A 21,021-nucleotide genomic window follows, 5' to 3' on the forward strand; every position below is an offset into this window, starting at 1 on the left:
GGGGTTCAGGAAAAAGACAGGTTTTCTACTTCCATAAACAGTTATGGTCTTTGAAACCCACAGGGCAGTGCTATGAGGGTATGTGCTATGCTGGACGGCAGTGAGTTTGGCTTGTAGTTGGTTTTTGGACCTATGGATGTGTTTATAGCGAAAGACAAGCTCCCCGCTTCATTTGAAATTCTACCACCTTGAGATTGAATTCATATCAGATGATTTATATATGATGTCAGTTACACTAATTGTACTGTAAAATTTATTCTCAGATGCTTACACGTGTTCATGTAACATTTGAATTTATCACCAAGGGTTTATGATAATATACTCAGTGGGGATGCTGAAATCTGAAACACTCTGTCACTAAGTCTATGGTTTTGAAAAGTCGCTTTTATTTTCTGAACTTCAGTATTAGGAAAGATGACTTCTATCTCAGTTTCCTTTGACTGCCATACAAAATGGAACCAAAAATGGGTGGCTTAAAGAATAAGAATGTATTATCTCAGTTCTGACTGTGAATGGAATTCAGGATGGAGGTGAGACCATCTTTCTCTGCCTCCTCTAAAGAATGCCCATCCTTTCATCTTCCAAATTCTGATTTCTTGGCACTCACATGTCCTTTCGTTTGTGGTCTGTGTTCTCCTCATGTGTGCTTCTCTCTCTCTCTCTATTTTCCCCTTTTTGGAAAATTCGTTCAGAATCTACAGGATCAACCCTATTCTGATTTCATTAACTTAATTGGTTAAAATATTTGAAGAAAAACTCTTTTTCCACAATCACACCCACCCCACAGATGCCAGGGTTAGGACAACCCAGTGCATGCAGATGAGCTTTGTAGAAAATCTGACCACTTGACCATGTTTGAGGTTTTGTCTACGTCTATCCACACGGAACCCAAACAAAATGCTGTTGTAGACTTGATCCTAACTCATAACAGCCCTATAAAATGCATTGTTGTTGAGTCGATGCTGATTCATACTGACCCTACAGGACAAGATAGAAGTGCTTCTGTGGGTTTCCCAGACTGTTCATAGGACCCCAATTATATCTCCTTTTCAGAAAAAAATGTGGTGCCTCCCTAGAAGTTACAACTGATGTACTGTAGGCCATATTTCTGGATAAAGTGGAGGTACCTGCTTTTACTGCCCCCCTAGGTCATTGCAGCAACCCCCCGCCCCCCAGAGGATGGTATCAGCCACTTTGGGAAACACTGCTGTCAACTTTTACCAGAGCAGAAAGCTTCATCATTCTGCATGGAGCAACTGAGGGGTTCAAACTGCTGATCTGATTATTAGTGCCCAGTACACCATCTAGGGCAGATGTTAGGTCTAGAGTTATGGTTTGTGTAAAAGGAAATTCATATGGGAGAAAATTTTAGAACTACTAGCAAATTGTCATGGTCATATTTTTACACCCAAAGGAATTTGCTTCAAGCCATAGTAATTTATTATTGTTATTGTTCTTCTTCATGTGAAAAATGCTATCATGCCAAGGTCAGAAAATTGGCATGTTAATTTGAAAAGATTAAAGGCAAGATGAGTAATAAGGGAAGAGAATCCCCTTCATGCCTCCCCACATAATTACATTGCACTTTCTGCAAAAGAGAATTTCATTGCTCCTGAGAGCTACGTACCCATTTTCTGGGAGCAATCTTTAGCCTTCCTTTTCTGTTTTTAGATGCATCTACTTCTGTTGTCACATGGTTTCTGCCTTCCACAGATGTGTGCCTCCACTTCCATCTCTGTTTGCTCCTTTTATAAAAACAACCCCAAGGGTATTAGGAACTATTCTACTTGGATATGACTAATACCTATATTTTTATATTGATTTCATTTTCTAGGAAGTTACAGAAGATTGGGGCCTCAATATATCTCTATAGGGGATATAACTCATTCCATAACACAAGGTTCAAACAAGGGTTTTCTAGAATAAGATGTCTGTGAAATTTTGTTAAATGACTCTATTTAACAGATAATATTTTTATATGACAGCAACAATTTCCAGCCCTCCACTAAATTATGTATGTCAAAGTCTGTGTTGGCACCCAATTTACAATTTGTTTTATTTAAAATAAGTAGAAATTAGAATAAGATATGAATTGATCCCGTTCAGATGAATGCCTAAGCAAATAAATATCTCTACCACCTTATTAAGACATCAAAGTAGAACATATTCTAAATGCACTCTCTATTTAAGCTTTTAATGAAAATATGTTGGTAGGGAATTTCCACTATTAAATATATTGAGCATGGTTCACTACAACTTACTTTCCCTAAAAGTAAGAGTGCAGGTGTCTACAAAATGGAAAATAAGATGGCCCGATGAGAATGAGGACTGGGTAAAAGGGTTGTTATTATTATCATTTGTAAGATGCAAGTTGCTAAACATATGGTTTTGTAGCTAACGGTTTCTGAAGCCATTTTTGCTAACTTCTGTAATATTGGAGGTAACCCCCCCAAATGGAACCCTCCAAGGCTGTGTATTTAAATATTTTTATAAAACAGTCTTCTTGTCTCCTTCAAAGTACTCTCCATTACACTTAAAACAGTTGTCAAGTTTGCAATTTTATTCTTGGAAACATTTTTCAAACTCATCTGTGTGGATGGCTGACAACACCTCCCTCGTTTTCTTCTTCCACCTCTTCTACTTCCTCAAATCACTGTTCCTTTCAAGTCTCTCTTCATTCATGGAAAGAAAAATAAGTTTCAGGGAGTGAGGTCAGGTGAGTAAGGTGCATGGGGCAAGAGAGGCATGCTGTTTTTTCCCAAACCTGGTGCACTCAGATGGCAGCATGAGCAGGTGCATTGCCGTGGTGGCAAAACCAGTCCCCCATCTCCCACAAATCAGGCCTTTTTTGTCACACACTGTTACTCAATCTTATCAGAAACTCTAAATAGAAAGTTTGATTAACAGTCTGACCTAGTGGAACACATTCCAAAAGCACTATCCCCCTAACATCAGAAAAACAAATTGGCATCATCTTGATCTTGGATTGCACTTGATGAGCTTTTGGAGGGCAAGGTGACAACGGTGTCTCCCACTGGAGTTACTGATGTTTGCTTTCAGGGTAGTATGAATATCACCATGTCTCATCATCAGTAATGACCTTGGAGAAAAAGTCTGGGTTGCTTCAGAACTGTTCTTTAAAGAATAGCATGTTTCAACTTGACACCCTTTATTCCTGGTCAGTCAGAAAATGAGGCACAAAATTTGCAGCAAACTTTCTCATTCCCAAATATTCCATTAAATTCACTGAACTGAGCTCCAAACCTCTTCTGCATCAAATGTATTTATGCAATTTTCTCTAAGTTCGAGTAAGGCATATTCAAGGTCACTCTTTGATTCTGTTGGGTTTGTTTTAATTTTCAACTTTAACTTGAACATGACTAATTGACAGCTTATTTAGCTGTTGTGCCCAACTCTGTCTTTGGTTAATAACATTGAGCTTCTCCCTCATCTCTTCCCACAGCTACGGTTTCTTGGATTCTTGTGTACACCTCTCTGTATGGTCTAAGTGGACAGTCATCATTTGTACTGCTGAAAAAGGAGTCTAATAATAGGACCTAATTTATGGGGTGGTTGTAGGGTGGTGATAGTTACATAATTTCATGTCAACTTGAAGATATATAAAAGGGTACGGATGGTATTCAATCTGTCAGTCAGGTCACAGTTTGATGGTGTCTCCTTGTGGGCCTGGCCTTCTCATAGCTAGGACTTTGGGAACCTCCCCTGCTCTTTCTTCCTTCATTAGCCTTCCTACATCCTGACCCTGGTTTCTGTCAGAACCCTATGGTGCATCCATAGCCCTTATATTTGCAGGTCTTTGCCCTCACTGGCCTGTGAACTTCCTGAATTCTGCATCATTGTGTGTGGCTGTGTTAGTCTGAAGAGGGACTTATGGACTGGGGTCAGACTTACGGACTTGAGTTAGACTGGGCTGGGATGTTTTCTTGATATACAATTATTTCTTGATCTAAAGCACTTTCTTACGCATATGTGAGTGTCACGGGTTTTGTTTCTCTAGTAACCCAGCCTAATACCGAGGAATAATAAATAAGTTCATTCAAATACTTAACACTAACTGTAAATAGAGCCTCAAAGCAAAAACTCGGTCACTGTAGTTATTTTATTAATAGTATTGTTAGTTATATTTATATGAATAGTGGTATTTGGAAACATAAAATGTAATATATGTGATTATACTCTAAAAAGTAAAAAGAAAACTCTTCACAACCATATTCACCAAATGGAGGAATATCAAGACAACAGGAGAATCATCCATTTGGTGGCTTTTCTCCCCATTTTATGAAATGCCATCTTTCTCGTTCATGATATGAGCACCACATTTTATAGGAAGGGAAGGTTCGGAGTAGCATAGCATACTCACTGGTGCTGTGTACACTACATATACTTTTTTCAAGTCTCTAAGGGGCCCTCTGTGTAGAATTTAGGAATCTTGATGATAATAAGCACCCCACATATGTCCCTATGGCTAGAAACCAATCAATTGTGAAGGGCAACATCCCAATCGCTAACTGTATTATTCACAAAACTTATGTAAATTTTTTTCACATCATATGGATGTTTCTTAAATTTTATATTCAATATGTATTTCTTTTTCTCATGGGTAAGAATGCTACTCCATTTGTGAGACATCTGTAGAAGTAGTTATCAAACAGATAACAAGAGGGTCATTTATTATGCAAGTTATTATTTTTAGAAATTGTGTTAGTCTGGCTTGACTAGAGAAACAAATTCCCAGACACACTCATATGTATATAAGAAAGAGCTTTATATACAAGAGCAGTTGAATATTGAGAAAACATCCTAGCCCAGTCCAAATCAAGTCCACAAATCTGATATTAGCCCATATGTCTGATAGCAATGTGTAAAGTCCTCTTTTAGACTCATGAAGCACATACAATGACGCTGAATGCAGGATGATCACAGGCCAGTGGGCAGAAAGTCTTCGGATCCAGTGGCGTTATAAGCATCTCAGTGCTGGCAGGGGTCCCCACGTGACTTCTCCAGTTTCCAAGGCACAGGCTCTATCAGCATAGTGCCATGTGTCTTGTCAGGAGAGCGTCTCCAAAAGAGTGAGCCCACAAAGAGAGAGAATCTCTCTTGCCTCCAAGTTGGAAATTCAGGAGTTCCCAGAATTCTCAAGAGAAGGCCATGCCCACACAGAGGCCTCATTGGCTGTGACCTGATTGACAGCCTAGACTCCACCCCTAAAATCTCAATCCTCAAATTGACACCAGGATATGCTGAAAAACTGGGGTTCGGCTTATACACAGGTCAGTGGTACCCCAGCGAGGTGAAATATCTCGTGGGTGATTGCTGTTCCTCCACTGTTCATTCAAAGCCCGCTGACACTGCAGGGCTTTGAATGTTTGTTTACTCACATCTAGCCAACCAGAGTCGTTCTATGATGTGGACAGCTCCAGTTCACAGAAACACCAGTAGTGATTCACTTACACCGACAGCTAAACTATTAAGGATGGGTCTGTGACTGCGCTTCGTCTCTCCCCTCTGGTCTCTGTGTTAATTCACATCCTGCATTTCCCACCCTAGGCTTATACTTGAGTCAATCAGTTTTTCTGGTTTCCCAGGTAATAATTAGGTACCTCGGCTTATATTCGAGTATATACGGTATATTGATTACTTGTAAGATCAGATTTCTGGAACCCTCTTTCGCTGTCTGGATGAACCCTAACCCAAATAGGGCTAAAGCCAAGTAGAAGGTCAAACTATTTGGCTTCCGCCTTATGTTGCATAAGATGCATAATCAGATCAATACTGTCAAACCATCTACTATGACATTCATAAACAAATAAGGACTTTTCACAGAAAATAGCCTTGTTCTGCCTCCTCAGGTCCATACTGATCCAGTCAAGTCTGATAATCTCCTCATATGACCTCTTGGTTTCATGAACTAAGGATTTTCCAGGGATTATAAAAATGAAGCATTAGAATGTTGTTAGAGTTCATAATAAAAAATCAATTTACTCTCTATTTGATAACCAGTCCTGTAGGTATATTTGTTGACGCAAGAGAGTCACAAATGTCTACTTTAAGTAAATACATAAAATAAATTACAACTCCAAAATCTCTAAAAGATTAATGTTATATGGAAACAATATGTAGATTTATAGGCTTTTGGTTTTAGTTTATTGCTGTATTTTCATTAAATGGCAGGCTGTTTATCTCCTGTCTTTTTTTTTATTTGCTTCTGTAACACCATTTTCTACTCATGACTTTAAAAATAAATTGAAAAAAAACCCACAACATTTTACTATGCTCCTTAACCACTTTTTTTGTGATTTATTTTCTACTCAGCTAACTTTTGTTTAAAATTATACCTTTAATGCTACCTCAAGTAGTACATCATACAGATTTTAGAATGCTGTTTCAGATGCTAGAATAACTTTGTTCTATTTTCCTTCCCTAGAGCCACAGACCTGTACACTGAAAGACTTCCTCTGTGCCAGCGGGGACTGTGTTTCCTCCAGGTTTTGGTGTGATGGAGATTTTGACTGTGCAGATGGCTCTGATGAGGTAGGCATCTTTGCAAAATCGAACTACTGAGAAAGCAGTCATTGAGAGCAACGTTTACCTCCCTTACACAGTCCAGCAAGTGTGACTAGGCCAGGTGCGCAGTAAGCCTTGTCCTGCCACACTGAAATACATATGCCATCCAGGTACGGTGTGCACACACCCAGCATCGGAAATAGCTCCTGTATGCTCCTCACCATGGATTTTAGAGTCTGTGTTGCCTCAAGTGGTGAATAGTTGGAATGGATCTAGGATGTTTAAAAACCCTACTCCCTATAGCTGCTGCCCCTGCTATCTGTGGATTTGATCATCAATTTCTGCAGCATTTATACTCATGGCTAATATTTTTCTGCATTTTAAACAGTTTCTTTGGCTTACTTTTTCCCTACAATACATATTGTCTTATAATCTTTGAGATGAGATCAGTTTCATGAAACCACAGGTTGAGCTTCTCTTAGTTGATAAATCACAATCAATTTATAATAAAATCCATGTACACACAATTTAAGTAAGTGTGGAATCCCTTGACAATTCTGTAAAATTAGTTTGTGCTGATTATAATATTACTTCATACAATTAGTTATTATATCTATACATGTACGTTTCAGATATGAATTATTCCATGATAATGGAAAAATAACAAAGTACACAAGATACTTTTAGATTTTTTTTAGTGAAATCTTAAATTACTATAAATCTTTATTTCCAGTGTCAGGGAAGGCTAATCATAGTCACTCTTCATGTCTGTGTATGGTTTTCGGAATGATATAAGGAACACACATCTTTTTTTTTTAATTTTTTTTTTTTTGGAACACACATCTTATGCAATCAAGTCTAATGGGAATTAAAGGGTATATAATCTCCATGGCTTTTTGTGAGATAATGACTCCTGGAGAGCTCTCCTTTTCTGGTTCACCCACAAAAGCAGCCCTTGGTCAGGGTCTTCCCACTGACTATAGACCTATGACGGTCCTGCTGCTGCTCCTAAGTTCTGTATCCCCAGATACCGCTCTTCCTACCTGGTTTTCCTGCCAGTATATCCTTGGGTCTCCAGTATATTGATAGGTCTCCAGTATATCTATAGGACTCCAGTATATCGGTAGGTCTCCAATACATCATCTATACAGGACCCGTACAAGCAAATTTCTCTTCCAGTTCTTAGTCATAGTTTTCATGGCTTGCGTGGTAGTTAAATAATTCTGTGTCAACTTGAAGATATAAAAGTGTAGGGGTGGAGTCTAGCCTGTCAATCAGGTCACAGCCTCATGGTGCCTCCTTGTGGGCATAACCTCCTCATAAGGAGGGCCCTGGGAACCTCCCCTCTCCCACTGCCTTCACCTTCCGGTTGAGGAGCCACACTGAGACCAAAGCAAGTCCTGTGATGCTTCCACTGGCTTTGGATCCACAAGACTTTACACCTGATGGCCTGTGATCTTCCTGCATTCTGCATCTTGCATGTGGCCGAATGAGTCTGGAGAGGGATTTAGGAAATAGTATCAGATTTAAGGACTTAATCTAGACTGGACAGGGGTGTTTGATAGATGTACAATTACGTCTTGATATAAAGATCTCTCTTATATATATGTTAGGGACTCTAGATTTGTTTCTCTAGCCAACCTGGCTTAACTCAGCTTGGCATTATGTTATTTTTTAATAAATCATCTTAATTTAATTCTGAATCCTAGATTTTATTGGAAAATGCTTTAAACATCACCTGAAGAGCAGCAAAATACAAATTTTTAAGGACACGAAGGTCCTTGAAGGGAAGTTGAAAATACCATTTCTCTTAACATGCCTATTTTGCACCCCAAGTTTTTTTCAAAGAAATCTGCACAGAACTTAAATGTTTACTACATTGTGCAGTCATATATTTATATAGTATCCATATACTTAAAAATTATATGAAAAGTTTCTGAGACAGGAAAAGTGTTAAAAGATATTAACTCACTTATATGAGTTTTTCTTTTGTTCCACTAGTTTGTGCATGCAATGAAATATCAAGATATATAGACACATTATCTAAGCTTATCATTTCACAGTATACATTATTCATTAGAAGTGCAAAGAACATATACAGAGTCCAATTTTAACTTTTTCCAAACTCATTTACATGAAAGAATATATCCTCATTGAAAACATATCTCTCATGTCATAAGTTGATGAACATAGTTTTTCATGCATAATACATGCCCTTATATCAAGACATTTTCATGATAACTTCCTTACAGGATCGAATTTATTGTGTTTGCTATCTCTTAAAGGTAAACTTTCTCGACACTTCTTCCCGTTTAATAGTTTGTATGTAACAGGATAATCCCAAAGATGGGAGCTTTCTAGTTGTCTTTCTAAAGTTTCAATTGACTGAGATTGCATTCACAAAAAGAAAGGAGACAAACAAACAGAAACAAGAGGACTGAATCAAATGGCTAAAAAGTAAAACTGAAAAAAAGTCTCTAATATAATGAAAATAAAAACAAACACGACTGCTAAATCAAAAGATATGTTTTTGTATGAATCTGAGGAGAATGTTAAATTTTGTTAATATCCACATACAATTAAGTCAATCTAAGAAATAATAATTTAAACAATGAATTGATCTGATTCTACAGCAAATTAGTGGGATAAACACAGAAATATTATTCACATTGACTTGAAAGCATGATATTTGGTCTCTGCATCAGGTATATTTTTAAGAATAAGAATCATGCAAAATTACCTTAAAACTATGTTCATTGTTGTGTTCATAACAATGTTGCTCATTTTAAAGTCATGTGAAAGACGGGAAAGAAAGATCAGATCAAAGTGGACCAAAGATCAGAGACTGTGAAAGATACCCTTAATCACTGAGTAGCTAAGACAAAGGAAGAAATAAGGAAGTCAAAGAGCTGAACAGAAAATTCCAAAGGGATGTTCAAGAAGACAAAATAAATTATTAAAGTGACTCATGCAAAGAGCTAGAGCTAGAAAATCAAAAAGGAAGAGCACGATCAGCATTTTTTAAAGTTGGGGAACTCAAGAAAAAGATCCAAGGCCTGACTTTCAACATTGAAAGATCCTATGAGAAAAATAGCGACTGTGCAGGAAACATCAAAAGAAGATGAAAACACAGAGCCATTGTGCCAAAAAGAACTACTCAGCATTCAACCATTTCAAAAGGCAGCAGATTAACAAGAATGAAGGGTAGTGAAGGAAGAAATCCAAGTTTCACTGAAAGCATTAGTCAAGTAGACCCAGACTGGTGGAATACCAACCGAAATGTGAAACAAGCTTATGAATCACTGGAAGAGAGGTGACTCAACAGAATGCTCAAATTATAGAACAATATCACTGAAAATTGTGCTGAAGATCATCCAGGAATACTTGCAATCATCCATTGACAGTGAGCTGCCAGAGGATTAGGGCAGATTCAGAAGAAGATGTAGAACATGTGTTATCATTGTTGGTGACAGATGGATCTTGGCTGAAAGCATACAAACCACAAAGATGTTTACTTGTGTTTCATTGACTATGCCAAGGCATGTGATGGTGTGGATCATAACAAACTATAAATAGCCTTGCGATGAATGAGGATTGCAGAACACTTCATTGTGCTCATTCAAAACCTGTAAATGGATCAGCAGGCAATTGTATGAACAGAACAAGGAAATACTGCATCGTTCAAAATCAGAAAAGATGTCTATCAGGGTTGTGTCCTCCCACCATATTATTCAGTCTTTATACTGATCAAATAATCAGAGACACTGGATTATATTAAGAAAAATGCTGTATTAGGATTGGAGGAGGTGCTTTTTAACAACCTGTGACATGTAGATAACACAATCCTACTTGCTGAAAGTGAGGAAGATTTGAAGAACTGGATGATGAAGGTCAAGGTTCAGCCTTCAGTATGAATTACCATTCAATGTAACAGCAGCGGATGCATAGAGAAAATAACGGATGCAATGTTTTATCAGGAACGAAGACCAGGAGGGGAATTGGGTTACAAACAATGAATACAGGAGGTAGGAGGAAGCATTAGACTGATTGCGACGATATGGATACAAGTCTTTTTAAAAGTGATTTAACTATGGAAGTGTTATATGAAGAAACATAATTAAGTTAAAGAAAAGAAGAAACTGCATTTGACCTATGGTTACTAGGTTGAAGGAGCGAGAGTGTTTGCTTAGGGCATTGAGTTAATAGCGGTGGAATAATTTGGGAAGAGTTCTCAATAACGGTTGTACAACATGAAGAGTATAATGAATAGCACTGAATTATGCATCTAGAAGTTGCTGGATTAGAGAATGCTTTCTTATGTGCATTTTTGCCACACTTAAAATGTAATAGTAATTACATGACTAACAATGAGTTCAAGGAAGAAACTGTTCTAAAATTGATTGTGGCAATGACTGTACAACTCTTCTTGATATGATTGAACTGTTGAATTGTATGCTATGTGGATAAAATGCCAAGAAAACTGTTTTAAAAAAGATCATTATCCTCACAACTGGACTGCATTATGATAAATGTAGAAAAGGATGAAGTTGTCAAAGATTTCATCTTGCTTGGATCCACAATCAACGATCACAGGAACAGTGGGTCAGGAGATCAAATAACATATCGCACTAACTAACTCTGTAGCAAAAGACTTCTTTAAAGTTTTGCAAAGCAAATATGCTATTTTGAGGACTAAGATGGTATTTTCAATTGCTTGATCTGCACGTGAAAATTGGACATAAAGAAAGCCCAAGTAGAATCAATGTATTTGACTTATGGTGAGGGGAAAGATTATTGATACCATGAACTGCCAAAGAACAAACACATCTGGCTTGGAAGAGTCACAGCCAGAATACTTGTTAGAGGCAAGAATGGTGCGACTTCATTTTATGTACTTTGGACTTGCCAACAGGAGAGACAGCGCTTGGAGGAGGCCGTCATGCTTGATAAAGTAGAGAGGCAGTGGAAGAGAGGAAGGCCTTCAATGACACGTATTGACGCAGTGGCTGCAACAATGGGCTCCAACACAGGAATAATTGGGCGGATGACGCAAGGCCAGGCAGGGTTTGAGTCAGAACCAACTCCATAGCACACCTAACAACAAGAGCAAGTGGAGGGAATCATAGATGAAATGTCTATACCTTGTTACTTCCATTAGAAATCAAATGTAAAAGGATAAATAAAAACCAAAATAATTAAATAAATAATCAGTAATATTCAATTGAAAATTATCAGTATTAGGTCTTGATTGATCTTCTTTCTTACACCATTCATTTCCTACATTTGCAACAGGAATTCCCTAAAAGTAATGACAAACTAATAGTAATGACTATTAAGTTAATAGTCTAAGGACCATTCACACTAGCATTCACACTAGCATTCACACTAACATCTAAGGACCATTTCCAGATGAAAGAAAGCAAGGCTATTTGAAAAATTGTCTGATTCTCACTCAGAAGGGGAAATGAAGAGATAAGCTTTTGTAGTCTTCTCGAGCCTAAGAAAATAAGATTCTTAGGACCACATCAGAAGGACATGGATAAATCTTGGAGGGGCTCTTGCTGACCAAAGAAGAAATAATTTTCAGAAAGAAAAAAAATAAACCATAATGGGTAGAAACACATTATATAAATAAAAACTCACGAGTTCCTAGTAGTACTAAAAATACTAACACGTCATTAGTCTTTTGAAGTTGCTCTATCACTATTTTTTTTTTACATTTTATTAGGGGCTCATACAACTCTTATCACAATCCATACATATACATACATCAATTGTATAAAGTACATCCGTACATTCTTTGCCCTAATCATTTTCAAAGCATTTGCTCTCCACTTAAGCCCTTTGCATCAGGTCATTACTAATATTCAACCAGCCACATTCAGAATGTGAATAGACTAAAGAACAAATAACTTGGTTCCTTCATACAATAAATAACTACAAAAACCAACAGAGAAACATATAATACAAACAAACTTGAAGATAGGGGAGTATTAATAGACTGAAAAAAATAAAGAAACATGTCAATCCAATTGAATATGTAGATAGACTCATATTTTGATTCCTTATCTTACCAAAATATATTTCATAGTGTGAAGAAAATGAACATGTTTTGGATAAGGATTCAAAATAAATGTAGACTAATAATTAATGTGGTTAATGTTGTGATGCTGTTAATTTCAAATATGTTTCTGTTATTTTAAAAATATAGCAAAATCTAAATACCTGCAGGTGGGTGTGAGCAGTGAGTGAACAATAATAGTGGTGTGGTGATGATTGTTGGGATAATATTAAATAGATACATATACACATAAGTCACTTTATTGTTGATAGAAACATTTTGATGATAAGGCGAGTACCTAAAAATAACACTTCTGCTATTTTTAAAAGCCCTCTAGACATGTCGGTTATATAACTTCTTAAATGAGCTTCATTACTGAGATTTGTTAATTTTCAAATATTCATTGAGTAAGTAACCCGTTATCATGCCATTACTTTAGATGCTTGATGAACTGGCAGACATGATTTCTATTCTGATGAACCTTAATTACATGAGATATTAATTTATGTTCCTCATTTTTAAATTTACTAGTTAATAAATAATTTTCTTCAGTTACTACTGACCACTTACTATATGCCAGTCATTTTTCAGATTATGAAGAAAAGGGTTGAATGAACCCTATGGATCCCACAACTCATGAACAATGCTGGGTTTTCCTACTTCTCCGCATCCACCATTACTTAGCTTACCCTTCAGAAACGCCAAATTTCAATCGGTCCTGACTATGAACGTCTTCTCAGATATTTCCATGCTTTATGTACCATTCTTCTTGAAGCATTCCCTAAATCACAGTAATAAATCTGTAACCATCAAATGTTTTCCTTTCATATATTTTAGTGCACTTTTTAATTTAGGTGCTGGGATTTCCTGATGGTCGATGATTTTAACAAATGTACAGAGAAAATCGTAGGGTTCTGTGTATGTGTGTGTATGTAGTTTTTTGTTTCGGTGCTTGTTTTTTATTTTCTTACCAACAAAATAACTCCTGGGTTATTGTTGAACTCCCAATACTTGAAGGAAGAGAGACAGAAGAGGAAGGAGGGAGGGATATTCTAATTGTATTACAGGATGGCAGGAATATAAAAGTTCTTTCATGTTGTTTCATTTAAAAATATATATCAGGAGCAAAGAGAGAAATCTGAGAAGAAAGAAAGGATGCTTATGTCTAAACTTGGGGACATAGCTGGAAAGAAATGAGGAGGGATAGGCCAACATGCCTAGCTCTCATGGAGTCCTACCCATTGGGAAAGGGTTTGAAACGTTTGCGGAAGGAAAATAGCTCTTTGGTCCGATAGGAACTCTTTTGCAAAGCAAACATACAACCCGAGTAAGGCATGTTAGTGGACCAGTCACTTCAAACAATGTTTGGAACAGGGGAAGGTGAATCTCTAGTGTACCCTTTCCACCTATCTCATAGAAAGAATGGAAAATCCCCAAATTTAAATCTACTATCTCGTTTGACGTCCAAGTAAATTCTATAGGTGAACTTGCCAAAATGGCAAGCATTAAGATTCCTTTTGCAAGTCTTTAGGAAAAGAAAAAAAGACTGGTAGAGAGAAAAGGGATTATGAATAAGAAGTAAACTCTATAAGCACTGTCCTATAAACACAGGACAGTGGCAAAGGTGAAAAGGAACAAGAAAGAACAATAGGGGATATTGTGCCAATCAGATTTGCTTTAGGGGTTTCTTTTGCTTTAAGTTTCCTCCCTGCCAGCTATTCTGTAAATAGTTGCTTAGAAGTAATTCTAACCTTTTGTATGTAATAATTCTAACAATTATTAAAGTTATATAAATGTAAATAATATGTATATTAGAATTAAATTTAGATTACATTTATTAGATTTAAGTGTCTTTTGAAATGTCATGCACTCCAAACAATATAATTAGTATCGCAAAATCCAAGGGATTTTTTTAAAGTTTATTTTGGCTTTAAGAGATCAATAAAGGGAGAAATTGTCTTAGATAAGACTGGAATTAAAATACAACCGTCTAAGCTACTTGTATGTAGCAGACATGGTTTCTATTTACCTAGGTTTCTATACATAAGGTTGTATTTATAGATATTTTTCTTTAAATGTTACTTCCATCTTATTTTTGACAGAGAAATTGTGAAACAAGTTGTTCCAAAGACCAGTTTCGGTGTTCCAATGGTCAGTGCATATCCATAAAGTGGAAATGTGATGGTCATGAAGACTGCAAATATGGCGATGATGAGAAACACTGTGATCCAGGTAACAAATTGAAGTGATATTTGATTGCTGACATTGTGACTTGGCAGTATATAAACAATTATGCCAGAAAAAAGTATCAAATGCATGGATATATTATGGTTTTGACAAATAATACCAGATGTTCATTATGTTATCCTTATATATATTTTTAAACCATTTTGGCAGGTAAGATCTTTACTTATGCAAGTAGCTAAGCATTATGCTCCAAACATTGATTTTTCTTGGATCTATAGCTTTTCACACCATTTGGAATTATTTTCCCAAGATAGCAAAATAAAATATGTTCAAATTGCATGTGTAATTAATTCAAGTTTTCAGTTCTAGAAATTAAATTTATGGAGCAGAAATGAAATAGTTTCATAGTGATACCAGAGGAAAACAAGCATCAGTGTATTGCTTTATGTGCATGTTGGACCAAGATGATAATAAAATTAAGAAAAAAAATCCAGAGTACAGAAAAATAGAGAGCCCTGATGTATGTTTTCTTATTGCTTTACATTGTTGTTGTGTGCCGTTGAGTTGATTTTGGCTTATGGCACGGAAGTTAAACACTAGGCTGTTAACCACAGATTCAGAGCTTTGAACCCAACAGTCTCTACACAAGGGAAACGACGTGGCCCTATGCTTCTGAAAAGACTTCAGCCTATGGAGCTCTCTAGAACAGCTCTACGCCGTGCTCTCAGGTTGCTGTGATAGGACACTATTCCTTTAGCTACGACTATAAATCTGCTCACTAAAGTACTAAATTGCATACTTACATGTTTCAATAAAATGATCATGTTAAATATTAGGAGAACCCATTGCATATCCTACCAGCAGTCATGAAACCATTCGTGTGCAGGTTACTAAGGTTCCCCACCATGCCTGAGGCACATTGCTAATTGACAGCACCTTTCTTACTTACCCTGAGTGTGCTCTCGTACTCCTAAGAAGGATTTTATTTATTCTGTGACATATACTCCTCTGGAAGTAACACTGCCAAATAAAATTAAGAAGGGAAAAAAATCTTTATAGCATTTTTGTATTCAGGATTTCAGAATGTGACATTTAGCTACCTGATGGTCTGAGCAAGCCCCTACTCCTACCCATACACGGAGATGGCTACTGCCATCAGTCAGTGGGTTTGGTCAATAGTCGTAACTTATGTATCCTCTTACTCTTTTAATTCTGTCATAAAATAATATGCTTAAATTACACAGGTACTGATAACTGTATATTTATGTTTGCAATCTTAAAGCAAATCATTTCTTTAAATGTATACATATTCTACATTTTTGCCAATATAATGAAATAAATATGCCCTTGTTTGGAGACAATAAATTCAGGTTTAGCTTTGTACAAAGCAGGTATGATCTAACTTTTCTAAAAATTACTAAATCTTATTGCATTTAAATATATATATATGTACACCAGGGTTTTTATTTTAAAATCATTTAATTTGAAATTGTAAACAAGAAAATCATTCAATACTTTCAAATCTAAAAGATGGAAGTTTGAAATTATATTTTTCTGTTCAATCTGTATTTTTAATTCTAATAGCACAGGTTAGTGTAACATTGGTGTTTATTAAACACAAGGCAAAAATATTGTAGAACCTATGTTAGCGAATATTCTAAATGAATGTTTACTACCAAATCTTGAACCTAGTTTATTTATAAGATTATCTGGTTTATTTATACTATTATAATTGTTATGATTATTTATAATAGTGGTATAAATATTACCATCCTCATTATCATCTATTAGCTCATATTTCTATATGCTTTCATATGTTTCATCTTTCAATGCAGTCATTGTTTTGACTGTACCTAACTCTCACATGTATGATTATATTTAGCCTCACCCACTTGCGCATCAAGTGAATACGTCTGCGCCAGCGGAGGATGCATCTCAGCGTCGCTCAAATGCAATGGAGAATATGATTGTGCTGATGGTTCGGATGAGGTAAAATTTCCCATTCGGTTAAGCTTTGAATTACATTCATTAGGTTTGGGAAAGCTTGTGTGATGAAAATAGAAGAGATAAGCTCTTGATTCTTAGCACCATTCGAAATGTTTGGACAAGCACCTGGAACACAATCATTTCAGCAAGTGCCTGCACCTTCATGTTGTCCCCGTTATCCCCGCTATCATCGGTAGAGGGCATCTTTATTAAGTCATCCTAAAAGAAAGCCCTTCGTGCAATACATTTTCTCTATTGTCAACTGTGCTTTTAGTTTTTTATTGGTTGCCTGTGACTGTGTCATCAGCATTCATGAAACTGCTGTGCCCGTGTGTATTTGAACAGACGGACTGCGTGACTGAATGCCAGGAGGATGAGTTCCAGTGTAGAAACAAGGCCCACTGCACCCCAGTGCGGTGGCTATGTGATGGAACTCACGACTGCGTGGATGGCAGTGATGAAGCCAGCTGCGACCGAGGTACGGGCTTTTCGTTGTTCGGCTTCGTTTGTGTGACTCCGCAGGGTGCTGGGGAACATAGAATGTGCGAGGGTCATTAACCTATTCTCTTGACTATTTCAACTTTCATTACCTATCAGTTTGTTCGAACTCCAGATCACTGTCAAACACAAGTTCTCTTCTCTTTTTTTCCTCTATGTAAACCTCTCCTTAAAAAAAAAAAAAACAACAAAACATTTTATTAGGAGCTCTTACAGATATGATTACACCCAGAGTTCCGTTAAATCCAGCATAATTGTACAATTACTGCCCTCATCATTCTTTTCTTCTTGAACTCCTTGATATCTGCTCCCTGGACAAAGCAACCAAAATGAGCATGCTTACGGCGTACCTCCTCTGAATAGGTCATCCTCCTAGCTGACGGCGAAGGGAGAGTACATCACAAAATGCAGAGACTGCAGTCATCCCAAACGCTACCATAGATATTGTATGGTCCTTTCCAATCTACAGCCCTTTACTTACTGTGAGAAAATAGCCATATCATAGGGCTTACTATATTGCACACATTCATAGTCAATATGGGTTGTGTCTCAAGTTTTCCTCCTGCCAAACAACTGAGAAAAATACCTCCATATACTTGTATACATGCACAATAGCACTTGGGCAGGAAAGACCTGGGTGAGGGCAAGAGTTAAAGGCAGAGACCAGATACAATTCTGCAGTGATGGTGGTCTGTGTAGATGCAGGGAGAGATGTGCAGGGAAAAATAAAGGAGAAATTATCACTACTTCACAGTTAGTGAAATGACAACAAAAACATGGTATGGTGATCATAAAACTATTATATGATTTCATTTTTCAAATAAAATATAAAACATCATTTTATTTGGAATTGTTGGGGTATTATAAAACAAAACAAACCCTTTGCCATAAGGCAGTTCTAATTCGTAGCAATCGTGCAGGACAGAATAGAACTGTCCCATAAGGTTTGGGGGGCTGTAATCATTATGGAAAGCACGCAATCAACCACATCATCCTCCTGAGAAGTAGCTAGTTTGAATTAAGCAGGCAAATAATTAACCAGTGCACCAACAGGCCCCTGTGCTTATGGTAATGTAAAGAGCCATAAAAGCAAAATGTACTTGATATCCTTTTCTACTCTTTAACCAAGAGTATTAATGCTCATTTTCTCTAAAGTGGTCGCTCCAGAGTCAGAGATTTTATGTTCACTCTCGCAGCAGCAGCTTTTAAGTGGTCCCTGATGTTTAAAGACTTTGAGATAACCAAAGTGATTCATCTTTTTCCACCAGTCTGGTGTGTGCTACTGCTTCATTTTGCATAGGCTAACGGAAGACCACCTAACTGGTTTCTAATGTAAGGAATCCTCTTCCCTGAATCTCATATTATTTACTCTTATTTTGTATTATGTCAATCTTTAACCAAGGCTCTGCTTGGTTACTAGCAATCAGGGTCAACTTTACTTAATGCTTCGTATTCTCTGTCTCTTCTGGATGGCTAGACTAAAAACAACAATTTAGAGACATGTTCCACATTTGTTACCATCTCCCTCGTGTATCTGCTGTTACTGTATCTCAATAACACAGTCAAGAAAAGTCTGTCCATCCTTGGTGCTACTGAGTTGACCTTCAACCAAATGCAGTCTTTTTTTGTATTTTCCCTAGCACCCCTGTGAATCATGCTTGTTATTGCAACACTTTGAATGGATTTCTGTTACAAAAAATCTACATTATAATCTACTTATTTCTATTTTCTCTGATTCATGATCCTCTGTTGGAATGTGAAGTTTTCACTCCCAATAATTGGGTATAGAAACATGAAGAAAGAATATGTGTACAAAGGCAGAGAAGTGAGAGATAGTTTTGCTGTTCAGCAGACACACATGACAGGATTCACAATTCTGAGTTTGATTTTAATTATGTACAGTTTGAAAGTGTGAAGGCTGTGAAGGAGTTTTGAAATCTTAAAAGAAAGGTGTGTGTGATGCGACGTGAACTATATAATAGCACCAAAAATTAAAAAGAGAGAGAGAGATCAATGAAATGGGAAGCAAGAGATCTAGTTTCTCAATCCAACTCTAGGAAAGTTCCTGTGCTTATTTGTTCATGTTATCAAATCTAATTACTGTGAGATATCTCCCAGTGCGCTAGAAATGTCAGAAAGGTGAGCCCAGGAAGGGGTAATTCAGTAAGGATTTATACGATTAAAAAAAAAATTACCTTTCAGATTAGAAATACCTTCAACAAGGGTTTCTAGTTGAAAAACTGAATGTAGTATAAAGAAAACTAGAGCATTGCAATATTTGAAACAAGGTGTTTGTAAGATTTAAAATGCGTCTACTAAGTAACTATAGTAACTAAGAAGGAATCACGAGCCATTAATTCATCATTAAAATATGTCTGGACCCTATTGCTTGCCCTGCCCCCTACACACACACACACCCCACACACACACCACACAACACCACACACACCCCACAAACACCACGCATGCACACGCACAAACACAAACACCACACACACACATGCAGACACACTGCAAACTTTTAATTATTTTTGTTATTTAATGCTAGCTAAATATGTTCTTCTAAGATATTTTGTTGCTATTGTTTTTGATCCTATATGAACTTAACCTTAAGGCATGACCGAGTTAAGCATTTTAGTACTTAATTTCTCCCAGGAAGTGAATCAGTTGTTGGGAACATACTTTAAAGTTGTGAGGAAATGAAATGCCATAGGAAACCTGTCTTTATTCAGTTCCACTTCCTTGCATCTAAAATATAGACACTTAAAGCCACCAGATTGTGGACTAGAAGGGAAGGGGCTATAGAATAAGCGTGACATTTTTTTTCCACTTATATTTTCCTAATCACCTCTCTTCACTCTTTATCATATCTGGTGTTTTTAACCTTGTCTTTATCCTCAACACTATCACCAAGCCAGCATGGTCACTCTCTCCAAGTTAGTGACCTTATCATTTACTTCACAGCAATTATTGAAATTGTGTTAGCTTTTTTCAACATCTGGACACCAAATTAACAATGTTACCTATATCTATGTTCAGGCTTGCCTCTTCTTTGCTGTTAAAATGGAACTCTTATCTAACTCCCACTCTGAGCTTATTTTTTTTAATTTTACTGTACATCATAACTCTTTCACACTGTTTTTTTCAGAGACCTCATTATATCAATTAGCTTTTCTTGATCCTGCATTTTAAAATGTCCCTGTCTGTTAGATCATTCTCAATGCCATTTCTTCTTTCTCTCACTTAATAACCAAGTACAATCATTTCACTAAATCCCACTATGTCACTAAGCTTAATCCCTTCCCATCATTTGAATGCGCTAATTAATCCTTTCATCTTACAGCATCCACCAGTCCACAAACATTGCTTTCTACCATTTTTTATGTTATATCTTTCTTTTTTCTCTCTGGCTGCTTCTTGGTCTTCTTGGTGGTCTCCTTTTTATGGAATCAATTTTATTTTTCAAAACAATTTTATTGTAAATCAAATGAGGATATTATATTTCAGATCATGCTCTTTTTAGTCAACAGTTTAAACTACTCATCAAACCCTCATTAGTTTACCTTTCACCTGCTCCTTGATTACACTTTTTCTTCTTGTGGATTTCACTTCCCTACATTCTATTGCAACAAAGTGAACACCTGTCACAGGTAGCCCATTATATGATCTTCCTTCCTCATCCTTTCCACATTAGCAATCCATAATCTGTTACCTTTGGTATGAAGTCTTCAAAGGAAAATGAGAAAAGATCTCAGAAGCAAAAC

General features: G+C 36.7%; 1 protein-coding gene across 1 annotated transcript in view; it reads left to right on the forward strand.

The window, feature by feature from the left end:
* LRP1B (LDL receptor related protein 1B) overlaps nt 1-21,021 on the forward strand; it is a 1,653,255-nt gene that overhangs the window by 1,486,906 nt on the left and 145,328 nt on the right. The window contains exons 68-71 of the mRNA XM_075529151.1: nt 6,446-6,552; nt 14,689-14,818; nt 16,656-16,762; nt 17,105-17,237. Of these exons, the coding sequence (XP_075385266.1) occupies nt 6,446-6,552; nt 14,689-14,818; nt 16,656-16,762; nt 17,105-17,237 (477 nt within the window). The remainder of the gene's footprint in view (nt 1-6,445; nt 6,553-14,688; nt 14,819-16,655; nt 16,763-17,104; nt 17,238-21,021) is intronic.

The sequence above is a fragment of the Tenrec ecaudatus genome, chromosome 13, assembly GCF_050624435.1.
Source record: "Tenrec ecaudatus isolate mTenEca1 chromosome 13, mTenEca1.hap1, whole genome shotgun sequence".
Lineage (NCBI taxonomy): Eukaryota > Metazoa > Chordata > Mammalia > Afrosoricida > Tenrecidae > Tenrec > Tenrec ecaudatus.